The 24,082-nt window shown below is 40.7% G+C and overlaps 1 protein-coding gene across 2 annotated transcripts in view; it reads right to left on the bottom strand.

Moving 5' to 3' along the window:
- nell2a (neural EGFL like 2a) overlaps nucleotides 1–24,082 on the bottom strand; it is a 92,046-nt gene that overhangs the window by 19,399 nt on the left and 48,565 nt on the right. For both annotated transcript variants that reach the window (XM_028585065.1, XM_028585064.1), the window contains exons 13-15: nucleotides 23,324–23,449; nucleotides 13,697–13,819; nucleotides 12,234–12,329 (exon numbers count right to left, since the gene is read on the bottom strand). In XM_028585065.1, coding sequence (XP_028440866.1) covers nucleotides 12,234–12,329; nucleotides 13,697–13,819; nucleotides 23,324–23,449 — 345 coding nt within the window. The remainder of the gene's footprint in view (nucleotides 1–12,233; nucleotides 12,330–13,696; nucleotides 13,820–23,323; nucleotides 23,450–24,082) is intronic.

The raw sequence follows: 24,082 nt of genomic DNA, 5'->3' as shown, positions 1-24,082 counted from the left end.
CTGCAGCGATGCATCATGGGAGCTGTCAAGGGGCGAAAAAATTCTTATGGTTTTAAATATTCATTACCTGTGCCGGAGTCGGTAGGGGGGTGCCCAGGGGAGATTTCAACTATGAGGTTGTGATTTTTTTGTGTACATTCACCTGACCATACGTAAGTCTTATTATTTCCTATCTATCTTCCTGCTTGTGTAACTCTCGCTGTCTGTTTCCTTTGTCTGTCATTTTGTCCGTCTTTCTTTTGTCTGTCTGGTCTGTGTTTTTGTCTAAAACTCTAAAAAGCTTCTGTGAACTCAACATCAATGTAAATGAGGTCTGAGCGAACAAATTCTCTGTCTGGCCCTGTTCGGCTCTCTGTCCTAGTCAATACGCCAGCATGACCTCCGGCTCCACACTCGTTCTCTCACTGCCTTCAAAGTTTCCTCATTAACTCACTGGCTATTCACTTGTCTCCTACCATCCTCCTCCTCCATATTCTTCTTCGTTGCTAATTTTCCTGTTCCATTTTTACATCTCATAATAAATCACCTCCTTTTTTTGTCCCCCTTTTCCTCTCGTCTTATCTCCTCTCATCTGCTATTACCCAATAATTAAATACCGTCTTTTTTTCTTTCTCTACATATGTCCTCTTCAAACTCTGCTTTTCTCTTCCTTCCCTCACTTATCTTCCTTGGTCTTTCCTTATAGAACTCACAGAAATGTAAAGTTAGAGAAAAGGTTGTAAAAACTCATTGAATATTAAATTTAATATGGAAGCTCTGATGAAAAGGAGCCGTCTTACTCACATAAACAGAACTCTGCCCTCTTTAGATCACATCTCTTAATGAAAGTATCACTTTGGAAGATGTGTGCTGTTAAATGATCACGACTTCCAAAAATTTGAGTTTTTCAATTTACAGTGTAGGTGTAATACACCAGGGATCCCTGGTGGTGCTCTTGAACATAACCCTCCAGGAGTGTGTAGGAGTCAAACATCTAAATTGCATCATTAACACCGAACATAAAAATCTTTTATCTCTTTCTCCTTGTCCTGAAAGATCATTGTTGATGCTAAACTTGCCTCCGTGTGATTCAGTGCAGCTGATGATAAAAAATGCTTGTGAGAACTTGAGACTGCAGATGAATTGAAAAACGAAAGGGAGAGGTGTCCATCCACAGCATCTGATCAAATGCTCTTCTCCCTTAAGCAGCCCACAGCGTCCTTTGAGAAGCTAGCCAGTCAGAGACAGCAGCGTCGGCCATTAGTTATACAACTGACAGCATGGTAACAGAACATTTTAACTGGTGGCAAAGCACCCTAAGACACTTAGAGGGGCTTGAAAGGAGAAGATAATGAGCTGAAAATAAAAGAAATACAAACGCTACCTCTCTATTCATATCATTGCCACATTCAAGCCATTGCCAAATGAGTTGATACAAAACTAATTAAGACTATCAGCTCCACACAACTCTCTCTGTGTTTCTCTACACACTATAGCTTTAAACATGCAAAGAAACATAAACAAATATTAACTAATTGGCTACTTATCACTACTACAGATCAAATAAGTTCATATAAATATGGCATAACTATGATTTTAAGAATAATGTATTTAGTACATTTGTTCCAATAAAAACAGAACAGTACACGCTTAACACTGCAATTTTTCAACGTATTGTACTGTGTGGAAAGTTTCACTCAGAGAACAGCATTACTAGTTTCTAATCTGTGTACACACACACCGTTGAACACTTCTTCACTGCCCAGAGCCGATCAGTCCCCACCCGGGTCTTGGTCATGGTGCAACAATAAATGTAGATAAACATGAACACTAAATCCACCATACACAACTAAAACTGAGATAACATAAATGCCCATCCAAAATATTAACATTATTTAAACACACTTTAACCAGGACAGAAACCGCTCAGAACATATTTTTTTTCCCATGAGCCTTTGCATTGCTTTATTGCAGAACAGTTCAAATGACCCCGCCCCTCCCATACAGAAACATCCTTAGTTATCTCTGCTTAATATGATCTGTGCACTGCATACTTAAGCTGATTATTACAAACAATTAATGTGATTTAGTAATCAATATGGTTTTTAACAAAACATAAAAGAATAAGTAGTGAACACTAAAAAATTGTGTTACAACTAAATCTGGGTGTATAGTGCAGGAATCAAATAAAGGCCAAAAAAGCCCTAACAATTATAAATAAATATAGGGGAAATAGAAAGTATTAAGGATAAGGAGAATGTCTTTATCCTCAAGGAAAATGTATAAAATCATTGATTTGCATCAAATGTCCATCAGCTGTGCACGACTTCTGACAATTTCCATTGCCATTCTCTTTTTCATCATTAATGCAAAAGCACCCAGAGCAAATATATCCAGCTCAACCTTTCAGAATGCTTACTACACTTTGATGGACAGAGGTGTAAGCTACTAAATTGTGGCAACACCAACTTGACTGGATAGTTTGTATATTTTGAAGTTGGGTTGTATGAGGTGCTTATCCATAGTCAGTTTGGAGAAGGAGGCAGGAGTACCAACATGGAAGCTCAGCAATGTACTGCTGTTGACAGCCAGCTTGGAGAGCAGCACAACGTATTTTAGCCACCTAAAAAAAGGTCGAACTACAAAACTCTATATTAGTTGTATAAGTGTATAAGCTATATTTAGAATATTTTCACTGCTTTCGGTCAGACAGCCCTTTCCAATCGGGAACTGAAGCTGTTATATCCATCTAGGCTCTCTTTAAAGCCATCCGACTCCTTTGAAAAACATTAATTTTACCTGGCAGAACAAGGGAGTTGTTGGTCTACCACTGCCTTGATCGGTTGGTTTGTTTGTATTATTGTGTGACTTTGGTGTTTTAAAGCTACATTGTGTAAGAATTTATCTCATCTAGCAGTGAAATTGTATATGACAACCAACTGAATATTACTTTCTAGCCCCCCCCATTCCGAGTGTGTTTTAACTCCTACGGTGGCCGTATTATTCCAAGAAGTACGACTTAGTCCGTGAGTGTTCCTTCCAATGTAATAATAGTTTTTTACATTATTTTATCATAATTGCTAACATCAGCTATCAGGTTCCCAAACATATGCAAGCTAATGTTAGCAAAGTATCAGTGCTATCGTATATTGTATGAGATTAACAGTGTAAGGCAATGTTTACAGCGTAGGAGAGAAGCAGGTTTCTGTTTTTAATATATTTGTCTGAGCAGTATGAACAATGTCAATGAAACCGAAATTAGCTCTTAGTATCTCCGTTTATTTGTTTGTAGCTGTTCTGTGTTATAACTGCACATGAAGTGAGCTGCCAGGGAAATCACGACACATATAATTACGTTAATGTTACAAGGTAGACAATCCTTTTTCATCATCGACGCAAGGAAAAGTATCCTAGACGTCGTTCTAGCGTTATAGTTAGCCAATCAACTATAAAACTTTGAATTTACACAAATAGGCAGAATTACCTGTTGAGAAGAAAGCAGGCAACTTCAGTGTCCCTTTTAAAGTCCTTGCTCCTTATGAGCTCTGTCAATCTTGGAAAAGCCACTCCAATATTAACGTTGGTCTTGTTGCTTTGCCTGTCGCGTTGTCGTTTTAATTCTCTTTTTAACTTCCTTGGCGACTCTGTTACATGTCCTCGAGCAACGTGGCATCATTACTTCGCGTAAACATACACGCCACTTTCCTGTACGCATTTTGAGCTATCCGCGTGCAGTATATCTACGCTGTATACAGCAGACGGCAGTCACTTTCTAAAGCCACGTGGCGTGTTATCGCGAGGCTATGGTTGGTTTTAACGTCACACGCAGGGGAAAAGAAAAACAGGTTGGGATTAGGAAAAGAAGAACTGGGTTGGGTTTAGGAAATGAAAAACTCGGTGTGATTTAGGAAAAGAAAAACGTGGTAAGGAAACAACACACGCAAAAAACGAAGGAAACAACACACGCGAAAAACGAAGGAAACATCACACATGGGACGCGATCCCCGCTCTCCTGTGTGAAAGTCCTGTGTTTTACCCATCCACACGCAAACGCATGGTAATGTAAGTCAATGGAGGACTAACAGCGTTGATAAAGTGTGCGTCTTCATAACACGGCAATAACGGCATACCAATTGCCGTGTCATACATACGTCACTTCATGAGATCAGTCTGCCTCGAGAATAGGCACAATCCTCCATTTTCAACAGGCTTTCAAATCTGCCGGCAGTCGCAAGTAATCTTCTCCCCCTCCCTCCCAGGCATTCGTCACAGTCAGTGCCACTGAGTGAAAAGCGCGAAAGGCGGAGGTATGTCATTCTTTGGCTAATGTTTTTTAAAAATGGAGGCGCAACATGGCTGCCGTCATTCGAGCGACTCGCTCGTATGTATTCTGAATGATTCTGAATGGCAGATTCTACGCGTACGAGAATACTTTGATTAGTAGTTGGAAGTAATTAGACATGAATGAGCACATATTTGTGAAAGAACTAAGTTTTTTTTGCTGAGAATCAACTCAAAAAAATACACAATGGAGCTTTAAAGAGTTAGTTCAGATTCACCAAAATCATATAATAACACAAACAAACTATTGAGCAGCGGTATCGAAAAAACTCTCATGTTCTGCAAGGTAAAATTACTGTTTTTGTCAAAGGAGTCTGGTGGCTTTGATAAGAGCTTCAATTCCGCTGTCAGACAGCTGTCTTTACATACAGTGATTTTTAAAATAAAATAAAAAGATTTTCTAAAATACATTTTGCTGTGGCCCCCGTCCACAGCAGTACATTGCGTCTGTGTCGGTACTCCTGCCTGCTTCCCCCAAGTACAAAAAATCGGAACTATCCCTTTAATATACAGAACATGAATTTCATCCATATTTTTTAGTGCACCCTTAAAGAAAAGGGGGTTTTGCTCACATATGCCTAAACCTATGCCTTCGTTATTATATTAACCTAATCTTGTCGAAGTGCCACTTTTTCTGACCTTTGTTCTCACTTTTAATATCTCCTATTCTCTTATTGTGATGCTTTTAGTCACAAGTTTTTTAAATTACATATACAATTTGAAGCTCAATTTTGACTTAAGTGCAACGTCTAGCACCTAAAGTACAACAGGATTACTTTCTCCATCCAGTAGCATGTGTCATATGAAATGCTGCAAGCTAGAAGCTCTGATTGTTGACTTTAAGTTAGGCTACATTTACATAATGTACTCTCACGTTTAAAAAAATGTTTACTTTGAATTTGATGTATCTTTAGTATCTTTATATCTACAATAGTTTATGTCAGATTAAATTGTACCATACACCATGGACAGCAAACGTCAAGAAGCATTTGTATTTGCTCTCAAATGCTGTTTTTAGAAATTGCATGTACAATTTTAACAGGTGTAAAAATATATTAGGAAATAAGGCCTGGTGCAAAACATTGGGGCAACTTTGAGTCTCTGCAGTAAAATGAATGTGAAGAGAGAAAAAAAAAATACTTGCAGCATAACCCAAATGAAACGGAAAACAAAAGTCACAGCCAAATTCAAAATATGTTGATCTGACCATATCAGATAAATTCAGTATCGACACAAACTAATAACCTTGATCATTCTACCTGGCATACAAGCACAAACACAAACAAATACCCATCGGAGTCTTTAACAGACATTTAGTTTGTACTCTAAAACATTCTACAAGGTATAGTAGCACATTTTTGTTCTGAATTTCTCCAAGATAGGGAAGAAATGGACATCCATTTTGCTGAAATATAAACCTAATATTCCAGTGTTTGCCCATCTCTCACCCAAGCCATAAAAGGAATGGTGCTAGCCTGAGGCTAACACATTGAGTATGCATGTTCGGGGCACACATTACATGGCTGGCCCTGCGTACATTTATATCCACGACTGAAGTGTATGTGCCCTGCCACAGCTGTGTTCTGCATAATTCATGATGTGTCAGAGTTCTCCACTAGCTGATGTCTGTCTGTCAGCAATGCATGTCCCCTGTCCCTCCCCATCCATTCCCCCTGAATGGTAATGACAAGCCACCAAACACACACACACACACACACACACACACACACACACACACACACACACACACACACACACACACACACGTCACAAAAAGATCATAATACAAACTGAAAACACATTAACACGCATCCACACACTTGTGCAATTACAGACACAAATTATTGCATGTGTACACTACAACACACAGACTTACACCCGTCCAAAATGGGGATGCAGGTTGACAATCCACAAACTGTTAGCGTCTTCTCGTCCATAAATGTGTGTGTGTGTGTGTGTGTGTGTGTGTGTGTGCGCTCATAGGTGTGTGTGTCTATCCACACTGCCTTGAAGAGCTCCTGTTTGGTGTCTTATGACAGGCCGTCAGTCTGCCGCTGCAGCAGCAGAAGTGGTGGCGTCCCTGGGGAGGCCTCTAAAAGCTCACAGGGTTCTGGGGGTGGGGAGCCCAGACTTAGTGAAAGCTTTTCCATGTTCATCCACCCAGCTCTGCATCTCCTCCTTCTGCTGCACCGACTCCACCAGCCTCATTCCACATCCAAATGCACAGAAAACCCGCTAACCCCTGCACTCTCACTATCCATCTCTCTCCTTGCATTTCCAATTCCATCGCTGCATCTGTCAGTTTTTTCCCCAACATCTCTGTATCTTCCTTTCCACTTCACCTCCTCTAACCCCCCTCCTGGTCGTTACTTCTCTTTCCTCTCCCTCCTCGAAATTTGCATCTGTCACTCTCCCCGTACATCTCCATTGCTTCTCACCAAACTATCGTTCACATCCCCCATCCTCCTTCCCATCCTCCCCACCAGTAGAGCAGCATATCCAACAGTACATTAACCTCCATACATCTCTGGGAGCTTCTCCAGTAGACACTTCCCTCACTGGGAGCTCTTGTCACACTGTGAGGAGACAATGAGACCGACTCCCCATTTCACAATGAATGACTGCAGTCTTTAAACAGTGCCAGTGGCTTAAGCCCTGTAGCATGGGACCCCAACGGTGGTCCCAAACTATAAAACCTTAGGGGAGTAGAGTTGACTCGGACGAGATTGGGAGGGAGTCTGATTGTGGGAGGAAGAAGAAAGATAGACATGCACATTGAAGCAGCAGCTGTGGTGACAAACATTTTGTCGCTTGAGGCGTGAGTAGTGTGCAAGAGATTCAGATGTGTGCGCTTGTTTGTGTTTGCGTCACCAAACCTCAAAGTCTAATCAGCATCAAAACAGACTGATCCCTAAGCCACCAATCTTCCATCCCCTGATTCCTCTCATGGTGTGATTAAGAAAGAGACAACTGTATTTATGGAGAACATTGTTTGCAACCAGTTGTTTTATTTAAGTCACATTTAATGAAGAAAAGAACATATTACAAGGGTTGGGTTACCCAAATTAATCCAATAGAGGTAAATGGAATTTTGTTTGTGATGTTCATCTCACAGCATTGAAAAATGACGCTTAAAAGAATAGTTCAACATTTTTGGAAATATACTGGTGCGCTTTCTTGCCAAGTTGTAAGAAAGCCACCATAAACACAATTAATATCACCTGCATTAGATTGGGGTGAATTTCTATGAGGAAGCCGAATGTGACTGAAAACTCTCACATGTATAATTGAAGCTTTTAATTAATTCACTTGCCTGTGCAATGTTTGACCCTGAGTATTGGATAGTCGCGTCGCACGGCCGGGTGGATTATGCGACGCTTCTGTCACGCCGCGGTCCACTTTATTCCTATGGGTGACGTCAAGCAACGTTAACGCGCCCGCGAAGCATCCTGGGAAAGCGGTGCTGCATTTATAAAAATGCTGCGCGTCAAAAAAGCTGGCCGATGCCCATCTTTATGCAAATTAATCCGTTAAACGCAACGCGACTATCCAATAGAAGTAGACGAAAATCTTTCAAACTGACCTTTGTCGATCTGAAATGAAGACAGATTGAGCAACTGTATGGCCTATTTTTCACTTAAAATGTTCAGAAACGCGTTTCGGTGAACTATTTCCATAAAATAAGAGATCATATTCTGAACGAGCCGCCACGATGGTCATTTGGAAATTCAGGAGTAGCCAGACCCACGTGACCCGTTCGTCCAATCAGCTGCTGGTCAAGGGCGTGGAGCATCAACCGTGGATGTATGACGTCGCGACACCACGCTTCAGTCGTGTCGCAAAAGTGAATCTGTACCATTAGACTGGTGCGCAGTCGATTCGTGTTGGTTCTTGTTTTTCATGTAGCCACTATAATAAAGGCTTTTTAAATTCTGTACTTTGACGAAGCAGTGCGCTTTGACATTTAATGGAATTCATTCCCTTTTTGTGGACAGAGATATCCATTATTTAAGAACAAAAACTTACCTCAAACCTAACCTTGATATGATTGATGTGATGAAAATAGAAGTGTGTAAAAAAAACGTACTTTAAAATAAAAGAAATGTTTTCTTGAAAAATGGATTCATTTGTAAAGCTTTTGAGAAACCGAGTCATGAATAGAATCACCTTGGACAAAGCTGCTGTACAATTTGTATGATTTTTCCATTGATGGACTATTCTGTGACTTTTTTGAGATGCAGGACAATCACAAAAGAGAGTAAAGTGAGAGAGGGAGACAAAGGGAGAAATCAAAGATCTAAAACACTATAGAAGGTAATGAAATGTGTGATTGCCTGGACCGTGCCATTACTAAGGGACGAGGTCCTTAGAACTCTCTCTGCTGCAAAATAGGGAGGAGGATAAGTCATTATGGTTAGGACACATACTCAGTAGCCACACACACACACACACACACACACACACACACACACACACACACACACACACACACACACACACTCCCCCTTCCTCAGCATCTCATAGCAGCACCATGAGGAAATTCATTTACTTTAAGACGGGTAGTAAAAAGGACGCCTCATAAAAAAGGTCCTTTATGTGCAATCAATACCTGAACCAATGAGCAAGCACAGAGGCTCAGTTTTCTTCACTCAAACACAAGCGTGCACACACACAGAGAGAACTGTCATGACTTGACTTTCTATTAGCTTGGCCGCTTGTCTCCTCAAGGACACTCCACAAAAGGTTGAAACGGGTTATGAGAAAGCTGTTGCTGCTATAGATTAGAAATATGGTGCATCTTGCACAACCACCAGGATTACAGTCTTGCTTGGTTACCTTAAATCACCAGCACTGCAGGGGAAAACACACTGAATAGGATCCAAAGCCGCAAGTCTTATCACAACATTGTGTTTGACATATTTCCATGCATGAGAGAAGCAGTGATATGGTCTTTGCGATTGTAAAAACACAGGCCAACTTAATACTCAGTTAAGCTATCCTGCCGTATCGTGTATTGTGCATTAGGAGTTTGTGCAGTTGTTATTTGGATGTGGCATGGAGCCTATGAGGAGGAATGCCACACTGATTAATATGGGCTGTGATATGGGGTAATTCCCATACTGCTGCAACTGCAGTTCAAATCCTCCATCGGGCCATTGGAAGAGATACAAGCTCATTATTCACCATGGAGCACAGACCCACACAGTCAGACGCACCCACGGACACACGCACACGCACACGCACACGCACACACACACACACACACACACACACACACACACACACACACAGAGTGAATATAGCAGAGCTGGAAACATCTCAGCATTTACAGAGCTGGGGTCTCATTTATAAATGTGGCGTATGCACAAAACGGGGCTGAAAATGTGCGTACGCCACTTCCCACGCAAAGGTTGTGATTTATAAAAAAACTTGACGGGAGAATGTGCAGTCATCCATGCAAACTCTGACCCATGCGTACGCACATTTTGGAAACAATGGGAATCAGCGACGCAGATGGTGAGGTGGTGACCTGAAGTCAGACTGCAGAAAGTAAATGTGGGAATAATGATTACTCTTAATATTTTCATGTATTGATGTCTCACACACATTTTTTCCCTCCATATCATCCACGTTATCATGAAGATTAAATCCATCAGTGTTATTTGCACTTGTACTGAGTGATTATTGTTCCTGTTGTGGATCGGTGTCTGTCTCCCTGTCCCTGCCTGTTTTCCTGTTCCCCTTTCCCTTGTGTGTGTGTTGTCTGTGTCTGTCTCCACCGGCTTCCATGTCACTCAAGAGGATCTAGGTCAAGGGGCGTGGCCACTCTCACCTGCTCTGCTCTAGCCAGCTGCAGATCATTCCAGTAATCAACCAACAGCCAGCTGCAGATCATTCCAGTACTCAACCAACAGTTATCAACCCGGGCTGTTCACCTCTTCAGCACCAGTTTGTTGCAACCATTCTCGTGGTAACGTGGCTCTACTCTGTGCTTGAGAGATTTATCCCTGTTTTCAGTTTGGTTGTTGCCTCATTTATGCTCTGGGTCACGGATTCCTTCTCTGCTCAGATTCTGCCTCTGGACCCGCTGCTCATCAGCTTTCATCTGCTTCCTCGCTGCCTACTCACCTTGCCACTCCGCTCTCAACCAGCCATTCCACCCAGCCGTCATCTTCGCTGCCTGGCCACACACCCGCCTTCTGATCTCCGGCTTCGACCCTACCTGGAGCAGCTATCCTGGCCATCTCCCTCCTCCACTATCAAACATTGTTTCTAATAAACACTGTAAACTGCTCATCTGTGTTTGTGTGCCTATTTCTCAGTTCCCGGTCTGACTGGAGCCTAACAGTTCCATAAACACCTCCAACTCAAATCTTGAATAAAAATTAGTTCTTAATATTTAATCGCTGCTGTCTCACCGTCACATTGTCATCGTCACACTGAGCACAGGAGGAGAGATGGCCCGACTCTATGGAATACAGGATAGCATCAAATACCCTAGCATTAGATAACGGCAGAGCACAGTGTAAATAACTAAATATCTGTCTTTAAAACTGTGCATATATCATTAAATGTCAAAGTCTGGAAATACAGCTGTTAATCTCTCACGCAATTGTTACACTTAATGTCCTCGTTATCGGTCCAAACTTTAATACTGTTTGTGACAAAACCTGCATGAAAAGTGTGTTTGCCTATTAAACTTTCGTCTTCAAATTGTATCTCGGGATGGGGGATACCACTAGTTAATGCTGTGATTTTGGCAAGGTATTAACAATCACAAATTGCTGTAAACATATAAATACTGCAGTGACCCCCGCGTGTAATGCTGCATAATGGCACTGCTGGCCCTGCAGGAGGACTATGCCAATGGAAGAATCAGGAGAGAAAGAGACTTCAGGGACCATGACGATGTCTGGCTAATATGCCGATTTAAATTCCCTAAAGCTGCGCTCTTGGATTTATGTACTGAATTGGGTCCAGTAGAGAGGGCAACGTGCCGGAACCGTGCCATCCCGGTCCAAATACAGGTCCTCACCACTCTGGGGGCAACCGGCTGTTTCCAGAGGGAAATGGCAGACAGCTAAGTGCTTTATATAACTATTATATATAATCTTCAACTTTATCACTAAGGCTTGTTTGGATATAATATATAGTTCTGTTAAATCTAGCTCTGATATAACAAAGCTGTCCCCAAGTGCCGTAATGCTTGCCGTTTTGGACAGTATTATTAATATAGGTAGTCTATAGATCAGGTTTCCCAACTTAATAATAATTCAATTTGCAGCAATTCCTGAACGTCTGAGAAGTATTTAGCTTTTCTCCACCAGTCATCATATTTCGACGTAACAAAAGAACAACTGCCAGGGTCACTAACATACTGATCAGCATTCAAATGGGTGCTTTGCATTGACTATTTATGGTTAAAAATGGGTGTGTACAGGGCACAAGGGTACAAGAGGCTGATTCACGTATGCACACTTGTGATTTATAAAGGGAACATTGCTTACAGATGTGCGTATGCACGTTTTATAAATCTGATTTCTTTTTGGCGTACACCATTTTTAGCTTTTGGGCGTACGTACACTTTTAGTAAGGCTCCTACGCACAGTTTTATAAATTAGACCCCGGCTCTTTTGTCGGGATCAGAGCAAAGACAGCTCCACAAAGTAAGAATTATCACTGAGAGCCCAGATATACCAACATAACTAAAGCAACAACTTTAATCTTAAGTACCTTTCTACTGTAATCTCCCCTCTTCTTTTTCCTTTTTCCTGTTAGATCTTAAGAAAATAAAACACCTCTTACGTCACCTCTTCTTCCGTTTCTCATCACTTCTTGATCATTCAGTAAAAAGTCTTTCTTGAGCTATTTGAGGAGAGAAACGTCAGAGTGAAACTAAAATGAACTCTTACCTGTCTCGCATCTCTTCCCAGTGAATCCTTGCTGGCAAACACAGTTGTTAGGTGAGATGCAGGTTCCCCCATTCTGGCACAATCCGTCACACATAGCTAGAGGTAGACCAGAGGAGAAGAGCCATTACTCACAAAGATTAACGAGCATTAACTATGTGATTAGACCAGCAGCAGCATATGTATTTGCATACAGAATAAGAGCTAATTTGGTTATGTGATTCATTACAGGCTCTCACGATATTATTCCGCATGATTAATGCATCTCACCAAGGTTAATTCAAAAATGTTCATTATCCATGGGTAGACTGTTAGTTAATGTGTCCCTTAAAACACAGAGAAATCATTGAAGTTGACAGAATGCAATGGAAATAAATGAAATATATACACAAATAATACCCTGCTACCCCAGAAAAAAAGAATAAGAATAAAACAAAAGAAGCCATATCCAGTAAAAGGAGTTCCACACTGTTCTTCAAACTGTAGTTTGAATTAGTGGATCGAGAGAAAAATTATCCATAACCATATTGATAAGCGATTTATTTCTTAAATCCATTCTTTGTCTTATTTCAATAGAAAACTAATAATAAAATAATTTTAGGTTTTGGCTTGTTGATTGGGGAAAAGAAGCAATTTGACATCACCTTGGGCTTCATAATATTGTAAGCCAGAGAAGACATTATGAAACCATTTTCCCAGGATTTGTAGTACTCCCCCTGATGAGTAAATGGATCTTTATGTGTCAATCAAATTAGTGCACGTCCCCTTTAAATAGATTTCTAATCGAGGAATTGATTAACCCGCTATGGGCAATGTGAGATCATTCAACTGTGGAACAGACTTGTGAATATGCCTGAACAACGCCTCACTAGAAAGATCTTTAATTGGGCCATTTTGCATATGATTGATTTATGTTTTTTTTTCAAAACAGATTACACTGTAATATTCACGATGTTCAGCGCAAATATTTCCTTATGTATAAGAAGATGTGATTTGTTGGTACAAAACCTAAATTACGAATATATTGTCTCATGTAAACATACAGTGTAGAGCCTGACAGTATGTGAAGCACAATTTAACTAAAAGTCAAAGATCTGTGTGTACAGTTATGTGCCGGTACATTACCATTAGCCAAAGTCTCCCGTATAGTCTCCATTTCATGTTTTATTGCTCATTTAATGATAATTTAAGTACTACACTTTTGAGTAAAATTGCCTTTATTTCTGATAAATTCTTCAGGATGGATGATTCTAAGTAACTTGAGCTGTGTGTTTTTATGTGGCTGATTTTATTAGTAGAGTCTGGGACAGAAGACACAGCTCTTTGTTTACAATGAGCATAGTTCATGTCCGACAAATGTTTCACTACTACAACAGTACATTTGGTGTCTGGTGTAAGTCCACTTTGGATGGGCACATGTATGTGCATGACATAATAAATAACATAACTAACATGGTGGTGCTTACCTTTGCAGACTGTTCCATTGCCAGTGTAGCCCGGCTTACAGGAGCAGCTGTGACCTCCAACCATGTTAAAGCACAGGGCGTTGTCATCGCAGTTGTGGAGCCCGCTGAGACATTCATCATGCTCTAAAGACAAAAATAACAGACGTCACTGCAAACAAGCTCTTTGGTCTCATATATATTTGTAATATAGGCTACATTTAGCTTAAAACAAGTTGAAAAATGTTGCAGTGAAACTTGTTTCCACAGTAGTTTCATCCAAAAACTGTCATTATATTCACATCTGCACAGTACTACTACCAAGAAATTAACACTTGATTTAAGAAAACTGAATGTTTATTTTCCTTGTAAAATATGAGGAATGATCACACCCAGCTGGTAATTTGTTTTACTTTCCATTAAAAAAAAATGCAATTTGAGACTCAGCCTGGGATTAAATGACTTGTTAGACAGCTGTGAGTCTGGTAATAAGACATCAGTGACAAACAGCCGACTGGAGTGCGAGCCATTTCTCTATCTCCCATCATGATCAGTCATCAAAAATTGTTTCAGATGTTTTTCCATAATTTGTTGTTCTTTTTTTATATGAGGGATGGAACAGTCTCAATGATGAATCTGAATTTTGTAACTACTGAAAATAGGCTCCTTCATTTGCACATACATAATGAGGTGTGTTGAGGCCACTGGCCTTTTAAATGTTGTACAATGGCACAATTGGCTGTTACCAAGAGAAATGTTTTCTGTGTGTTTCATAGGCATTAACAAAACTCCCCCTTAGGACCATGACTCCCAAGCTTTCATCACTGCTGCTGTGGGGTTAGTGATATGGTTTGTTATGAATATCCCAATGACAAGCTTGACTAATGGCTATAGCCCATGACAACATACTGTATCCAACTGGCAACAAACTGCTTCCCCTCTGTCTGGAGAGGAGACTGATGTGGCAAAATAAAATGCAATAAAGGCCTGGGAGAATAATTTTCTACACTATACAAATCCAAGAACAAATGTGGTTATGATACCACATGATTAGTTCAAGTTCAAACTGCTGGTGTGTGAGAGAAATACTAGGACAAGTGTCAAAGTCTTTATATATACAATAAAATAAATATTGGGTGACAGAGAAACATGAGTTACTAGCATTACAGATAAAAATATCATTTTTGTGGTCTACAAAATATGTTAATGGAACCATAAAGTCTGATACTATCTACTGTAAGTCACTACAGGCACAAAGGATTATAAAAGGGTGTGGGATTATAAAGTAATCAAAAGTAGTGTATAATACATTTTAATATTTCTCCACAGAGTAATGTGTGTCTCTAACACACAAAATGAACTAAAAGTGTCTTTGATTTTGTTACCTTTATAAACCGGAAATCTAACTGCTAATAAGGACTCTCACACTTAATTGTCATATCTTCTACAGACTGGATTAACATTTATTAATGTATTAGGCTTCTTAAAAATGTGAATGCTGTTGCCAATTTTGAAGTTGCAGAGGAGAAGTATTGTTATTGTATTCCTATATATGATCAGATCAGAGCCCGGTGTTTCTACTTCAAATTGTATTGTCAAGAAGCCGTGAGCTCAGCTCCGTGTGATTTGATTTCTGTGGAGGCTGCTGGATCTGAGCCTTTTACTGATTTGAAATAACACTATGTTTAGATGTCATAAAGGTGCATGGTGTCAGTAGTGTATAGCCTGTATTACACCAGACACCACAGCTAACTCTTTTTGAATAACTCCACATTTTTCGGTTATCACCAGCTGGACCAAACGTGCGTACAAACCTTTTGCACTACCGACTAAGTTCATCACACTGTGCTGACTTATTAAACTGTTCTGGCCTAATTCTCTGGAGCCTCCATGTTGGTTTACATGGAAATCTTTCTCTGATGTTTTTATTCTTAATCTCTGCTGCAACCAAGAAACTGCAAAAGCAATGGAAAATCTCATCTGATGCTGGTTTAAGACTTAAACTAAACAGTTAAAGAATGATACATCATTTAAGCCCTCATTGCCGCAGTATGAACAGGGACCTTAATGCATGCCCTTCGTCTGCACCTGAACACAAAGGCAGATCTTTATCCCTCTGAGACACACAAAAGAAGATTACTTGTGTATTGTATTTTGGAGATAATAAATATTGCTTTCTGATAAGTACTTGCTTACAGAGCACCACATCAGCTGAAGTGCAGAAAACTTTCTGGACTTTTCCTATTTAAACAGCTCTGTATCCCCAACACAAAAAACGATCATGAAAAGTCTTTTGGCAAGATAGCGCTCTCTCCAATAACAGTATTTGGAATACATTCTGTAATTTATGACAGTTTTTTTTTCATTTCATATTATCGTGTGTTTACAGTGCAGAGGGAACTTTCAAAGGCTGCTGAAAGGACACACAGTTATGGGTTAAGACAAACACAAAGACTTTAGTGCTAATCTGGGGGCAACAGTTTGTGCTTTGCGTTAGTTTAGGCCACACTGGGCCACACTGGGCCTGGCAGGGGATGTACATTTTGTTCAGACAATAAGCAGATCTCAGGAGCCTTTCTCAACCACGGAGATACAATCATTTTGTATGTATTATAGGTTAAGTTTTTAAATGCGTGCAATTGTGAAAGACAGTGAGGTTCAAGGACTGAAAGATGGCTCCTGAAGAGTGAGAGGATCAGAAATGTGAATGCTTGTTGCAGGAGACCTGAGCCGCATCATCCATTTCCCTGCCATCATCCAATCCATTATATCTCCTGAACAGACCGTGGGCTCATCCAAATTGAAAGTGACATTGTGATGAGCTCCTCCATCGAGGGTATGATGTATGTGTGCATGTGTGTGTGAGATGGATTGAAGGGCACTTACATCTCACACACACAGACACACAGTCACCTGCTGTTGAGCAGAATTAAAGTCTGCTCATGGGCATATAAAAACAGTAATAAGAGCACAGGGGAGAGGAAAGAGAATAAGGTGGGGGATTTTTTTCCACAAGGTCACATCTGCCAGAGCAGGGAACAGCCAGCCGTCAGTCTGAACAGATAGGGCAGCAGAGCCACCAGGTGCTTTGTGTGCATGTGTGTATGTGTGTGAATGATCCCCATGACTCTTGAGTTTATTTATTGGTTACTTGTAATTTGGGTTATTTAGGAATTTAGGCTTATTGCAGTACTGCACTCTAAATTTGTGTGTGTGCGTGCATGTGTGCTTGTGTGTGTGTGTGTGCGTGTTTGTGTGAGACAGCTATTTCCGCGCTGACTGCTGCTGCTCAGGCTGTAGACAGATCAACTATCAATTATGTACAGCTTGTCACCAGGGATCTCTCCCGAGCTGGCCGCTTCTCCTCCTGCTTGACTCCCTCCACCTTCTGCCAAAACAACACCAGCCTCAGCGAGGTCTGATCTTAGGCTGCTTTCCTGAAAACATTGTAGCCCCGACCTAAACTTCACAATTACAGGCCTGAACGGACGATAATCTTATAAAATGTATGTCATGGAAAAACTTTGCAGAAGGGTTACAAAGAGGATGGCTAAAAGAAAACCAAAAAAGAGACACATTAACTGACACATTGCAGTGCATGGAATTCTGATTGTTTGGACAAACGATTCAAAGTCCAGTTGTTGTTTTCACACTATTCGATCGAAGGTTGGTGGCGGGAACGCACCGAGAAATTTAGCAATGTGCCAACAAAGACAAGTAAGAAGAAGACTGCAAGCTAGCAAAAATGCATATGGACATTTTTTTTTCTCTTAGTGGCTTTGCAAATATTTTATGAAGAATTCATTTAACATGTTTATTAGACCTCAAGGATACAATGTGTTTTGGTAAGAAACACTGAAATTCAACATAATATTAGGCTTGTTCGAGATGAACTGCGCCTCGCCTGTAAAGTAGACGAGAGCAGGCAGCAGCAGCAGGGGGCGGTGACAAAAATCTGCTCTCAAGTCGGACAGTTTCAAGCAGATTCCAGCGGAACAGGAAGTCACAGAAACACTGTGGTCCGATTCCGATTTAATAAAATGTTATCAGACCCATATATCAGCTTGTACACAGTCTCCAGTTGTTTTAATTATGACAGAGTAGCTGTCAAAATGCTCTACATGCGATCTGTTGCTGATTTTAATTAACAACACACTGTAGATGATCCATAATCTGAATGGATTTAGTCTCTCTGACTTCTAAACGTAAGTACCAGCCACACAACATGTGGTTTGTACAGAATAAGCCTTTCAAAATCAATAAAATGTTTATATAAAACATCATCATGCTGAGTCAATTCTGAACCAATCAGCTGTTAGATCAGCTGAGAGGCCGGCGTTTCCCAGCATGCCCTGGGTCCGCCTGGGTCTTGTAGTCGGTGAAAAGCGAGTGCGCTGCCTGCGTCTCAGAACTGCGGTCGCCTTGATCTCGTGAGGTTATCGTTGCCCACGTGTGCATGACGTCAGAGCAAGTCGGAATCAAGTCGGACACAAATCTCATCTCGAACAAGCCTATTGTTAGTTTACAAGAAAACTCCAAAGGGCACCTTTAAAATGCCAAATACTTGGCACCATTAGCTGACCCAATCAGCAGCAATTAAAGCCTTGTAAATCCAACTGCCCATGCAATGTCATTATTCAAGCAGAATACTTGGAATGTAACTGAAAAAGAGGCAAACACTCTGTTTATCAAACTCCCCCAATGCCATACCCTTTGAGTCGTCAGGCTGGAAGTCTTCGTTTCTGATCTCTGTTGTTGTCAAACCCCCTGCTCCACCTTTGGCCCCTGTCCATCCTTTCATCCCCTTCCTCGCCCTGCCCTCCCCCCATCTCCTCTGCTTCAGAGGCCCACGTCTGGTTATCACAGGATTAGAACAAGGACACAAACCCTGCATACACACCTAGGGCACAAGTACACACATGCACATTTACACCTAGCACATACGCACACCTCAGGACAGCCTTCTTTAATAACATTCAAAGGGAGAGCACAACCAATCCGCTACCTTTCATGGATTAGCTACTAATCTCACAGAGCGAGGAGCACCTCGGGCACTTTGGGGAAAAGACCAAGAGTAGAGGGAAGAAAGAGGAGGAATCCTGACCTTCAAGATCAAGGATAAAGTGCTAGTCAAAGAGTGGGGCAAAAGAAAGTTGGGGATGTTTCTTTTGCTAGAGACTCAACTGGATACGAAGCCTGGGCCGTGTCAGATCATTTAGGTGTACATATTTCATTTAAAATAAGTACATGAAGTCCACGTGTTTCCGTCTGCCCCCAGCTGGGATCTCAACCTGCGACCTCACCCCCCCCTCGCTGCAGGTGGTCATGATGTAAAATACAGACTTCTGTCTGAGCTCGCTGACCACCTGACAAGCTGAGGAGAAATATAACCAGGCTCCATGCTGTTTCGTCCAGGCTTAAATCTGCAGATCAGTCCTTTAATCCACTATTCTGCACATAAACACTGAGCCATGAAATGAACTACAGTCAACTTAATCCTCTTTACTAGGCAGACTGGTTCTCATACGACACTGTAATGCATTTGCAAATATGGCTATCAATACCGGAACATTGTTTCTGCTGAGTTTGCGACTCGTTAATTGGTGGAAGCCATTGAGGATGATAAAGACGCTCGTATATCATGCAAATGTACAATGTCAATAGGTACTGAAGGGGGGCGGGTTAATGTTTCCTTCCACAGCTGTAATATTTCTTGTGTAGGCAACTTAGAGGAATCAGCACTCCCTTTGGACTCTTTTCAGACAGAAGCAGATGTTCAATTGCTATTAATAAACAGTAGATTCCTGCAGCTACTAGCTTAGCATCTTCCATTTTTCAATTTGTCAATTATTGCCACTAGGACAAGAGAGATGACACTAAACTAGCATATCAACACATATCAACACACAGCACCACATCCTGCATGTATTCATTGTATTCATTTAAGGGCCCTGAATGATATTGTTAACACCTAATTTGGCTATAATTCATCTTTCTAATAACGGCTATGAGTTAAGATGTGCCTGTAGTAGTGATTGTGGCGAGTATCAAGCTTTCGGTGATGGTGGATGCGTGGGAGCTGATAGTCCAATAACTCTGTGTGGAGACTGTGTTGGTAATTTGACTGTAGCAGGGAAAAGTCATTACATCAAGCCGCAGCATAAGCCTTAGTTTAAAATGGACTTTTAAAAAGAGACGCATAGCTGTGTATTCCACTGCAGTGACTTGAATGCATTTTAATAGGAAACTATATAAAATATAGTGGCGCAGTTTAATCCACTGGGTTGGGGGGTATTAATCTTCATTGTGAATCTGAGGAATGAGCACACAGTGAAAAAAGAAAAATGCAAAAAAAACAATAAAAGTTGCCTAGAGCTCAGAAGATTAGAGAAAACACAGTGAGTGAAATCACATAAGGTACAGTGGCTGTGTAAAGATAATATAGAAAAAGACTGAGTAAGCAAGGAGGTTTCTATCTAAATAAATCACAAGAGCACAAGAAAAGAGATGAATGTGCATTTGTTACTTGTTTATGCTTTTCAAAAGCCTGCTCATAAAAAGATACAAAGTCACAAATCCTTAACTACGCTGTATTATTTCCTGATTCCCATTGACAGAGGAAGAGAGAAACTCTGTAGGGGTCCCAGATGGAGCAGGAAATGGGAGTTTTCACCGGGGGTTTGTTGTGTTGCTGAGTCTCACGGCTTTAATTCAAACTCCAACGGCACGACGGGATGTCTGCGGGCCTAAATCCTACAGCATACAACGCAGGCTTTAGCCAGCCCCTTCACTTTGCTGCTGCTGAATTAGTTTGCATTGGTGCAAATTGCTTTTTTAATTACTGACACTGAGGAAATGCAGCACGGTGCCTCCTCTTCGGAGATGATGCACACAGGGAGCCACTTAGCATTGTGTTTCACAAGCTGCAAACAACTGGTGAGGAATGACGCAGATCTGCCACTCATCACTGTGGAATGACATTGCGTTATTCCAGATGAAGGACAGAGACATTACATTATGGAAGGATTACCGACTGAGAATGTTTTATGTTTTTTACTCTACGTGTGGTCCTGCATTTGGCATTATAACAAAGCCATACCTTTGAACAGACACTGTGCTACAGGTGACATTACATTTGTCCTTACAAATTATCTATTCTAAATGTCCCTTGATTTCTTTTTGTCCTGTTATTTTTTTTCATTTTAATGCTCTTATCAAAATAGAAAAGTGGATCGGCTTGCTTTGTGCTTTTGTCGCCTGGCTTTGACGATGGGGCGGAGAATTCGCATTAGCTGTGTGCTTGGCCATCAAGTGGTATTTCAGACTGGACGTGCTGCGATGATAGCTCAATTCACAACGACAAAACACACAGATCACTTTGGTCTTGTCAATGGAACCATTTGGCAACTTTTTAAAAGTAAACTTTCCATTCAGAATCTTATTGGCATCCATTTCGGCATCTTGCGCTTGCCATCCACTCAAAACATAATGTTAGCCTACTACTCTTTGGCCGGCTCGGAAGCCCAAACAAGTGTGTGCGGCGTGCCTGTTGCTTTGTTTCCGGTCTAGCTAGATCCGGTGTGGTGTTGTAGTTTTTCTAATGTTACTAGTTGTTGCAACAGCATGTGAAAAAAACTACAAATTTTGCTAGGCCAAAAAGAACATTAATCTCGCGATAAAAAAAATTGACACCGTTAAAATGGGTTTGCGTTAACGCCGTTAATAACGCGTTTAACTGACAGCACTAGTATTTTAGCCAATAAAGGAGTACAAGTTCTGAGGAGTACAAGTTCAAAAGTCAGTTAGGACTATCTATATAATTTGTATCTGATGAAGTGAATAAAGTCATCGTTAAAATTCCTTGTGCTAGATTCATAACCTGAAAAATTACTGAGATTTAGATTATGAATTACAATAATCATGGTTCCAATCCGAGTGAACATTGTTATAAAGGCATAATATATCCAAAATAGTAATAATTTACACTGTATAGTCTCATACGTAGAAAAATGTGTCTTATCTACGATAACCTTATGACAAACTATAGTGGAAGAAGCTATTATGAACAAGCAGGGCTACAACCACAATCACCCACAACACAGACAGAGAACAAAGACTGCGAATCATCGCCGCAATCTTTTTAGATTGATTTGGTTTGCTTTTGAAATTGACTTTGGTTTCAACTTTGATCAGGAACAAATGGATCTGCCACCTCCACTCACAGTCTCTCTGTTTCTCAGGTTCTCCGTGACTTCCCTTCTCCTTATCACACGCACACAGTGCATTCACACACCAGCCGAAGACAGTACACCCGCATGTACACACAGGCAGAAAGTCCACGGACACTTTTACATTTCCAAATAGGCTTGAAGTTATGTTTTTTCCAAAGTAAAGTTTTCCAAGCATATAAGTCTTCACACCAAGTATGTTAATCGCTTTTACAAAGTCTCAGAGTTGCAAATATGTCAAATAACAAACAACTAGCTTATCTCACAATATTATAAAGTTTAGAGATTCATATAAATTTTTTTTAGAAAATGTGAAATTGTGGGGTTTGACAAATCTAAAGTTTTAACAAAGCAGGAAGATGGATGTGCTTTGTAATCTACATGAGCAAATGCAACCCAAATTGATTCGACACTTTCTCTCAGTGTCTTATGCTGAATAATAAAGTACTGAGGCTGGTATTGATGTGTGTGTTTTGTGTGTGTGTGTGTGTGTGTTTGTTTTTATTTTAATGTGGTGCTTGTAATCAGAGCAAAACCAATCGGAGCAAATCAAACTGAGAAATTTATCCCTACGCATATCAAATGAACAGACCATGTTTAATTGCAGGGTGAGTTTCACAGACGTGTGTCTAACCAGGCACCTTCTGGAAGATGACAAACGGGAGAGGAGGTGTAGCACATGGCAAAGGTTTAGAGTGTGTTTTACAGGTGTTATGTGATATCTCTCTGTCGTAGCATGCTTTTCTATTACACAGCTTCCTTATTCTGTCTCACGCTGCACTCTAACACTAATAACTCACTACGTTTATATCTGAATGTCTGGCTGCCTCTTACTCTCTCTGTCTGTGGACGTCTGTGCGTCTCTTGGCTGCAGAATTTATCTTAATGAAATCAAATATCATCCTCCAGTGTATGACCAAAGATGCTAATTAAATCCTTTCTAACTGGCAATAACCTACTGTAGGTATATGAATGGTTTAAAAGCTCATGTCGTAGAAACCTGCAGTAAAGACATATCCCCCTGAATCTCTTGATACCTGCATGTCTCTCCTCATCTCCACACCCATACAACAACAACAACATTTAATCCCTATTTGTACTAGGGCTGCACGATATGAGGAAAATATGTGATATGCGATATTACTTGTGATAAATAAATAGATATTGAGGATTTTTGTTGGGCATTTCTGCCTTCAATCACTGGGACAGCCCAGAAACGACAGGGGAGGCGGGGGGAACACATGCAGGAAACCGCTGCAGCTCGGAACCGAACCCTGGGCCTCCCTAATTTGTACCTACTTTAAGTCTGCCAGCAACTTTCTACACAAATGGTTACTCTGGAAGCTAAAGCTCACAAAGCCAGAGAAAACAGTGCCTAATCCACTTGATTCAAGCCTGTCAAAAGGTCAGCAGAGGAACTCACCTGTGCAGGAATAGTCATCGATCCTGATGTAGCCCGTATGGCAGATGCACATGAAGGAGCCAGGGGTGTTAACGCACATGGTGTTCTCCCTGCAGTAGTGCTTCCCTTCAGCGCACTCGTCAATATCTGAAGAGAAGGAGAGAGGGGGAGAACAAAGCTTGGTTAGATGTGGATAGTTTTCACATTTCTATCAAGTTCAACTGAATCTGTAAGCGCAACATTTCAGATGATTTCTTAAATCCTTCACATTTAAAGGTCAGTATATAATTAATATAGGCCTTCACATACAAATTATTGTTGGCAGATAGAGACACCCTCTTTTGTGCAGATTGAACAACACTTTTAATTAGTATTCTGCGCTGATACCTCAAGCCTCAAGTTCAAGCCTCATGATCGATTTTAACTCTATTTTTCGAACCTCTTTAGCTGAGTGGTGTTCAACCGCTTCATAAGATTTTCCTCTAAAAATGAGTAGTAAATGGCCGCATTATAAATCTAATATGTAAAGTTTGAACTGTTTCCGAGGTAGATGTTTAATGACATTGTCCACAACATTTTCACACATGGTTAAAAAAATCTGTGAAAAGTAGTACATCCGATACAGTATAACGTTTTCTAGTTTCGTGATGAGAGGAGTGGGAGTCCAGAATAGTTCCAGAGGAAAAGTTTGGACTGACTTTAGGTGTAGGCCTGAATAGATTTGCACAGACAGCCACTGTTATATTAATAAATTCTGACAGTACAGAAATGCTTGAAAGT

The sequence above is a fragment of the Perca flavescens genome, chromosome 8 (assembly GCF_004354835.1).
Source record: "Perca flavescens isolate YP-PL-M2 chromosome 8, PFLA_1.0, whole genome shotgun sequence".
Lineage (NCBI taxonomy): Eukaryota > Metazoa > Chordata > Actinopteri > Perciformes > Percidae > Perca > Perca flavescens.
The sequence above is the reverse complement of the archived record's forward strand: the minus strand, read 5'-3'. Positions and strand labels throughout refer to the sequence as shown.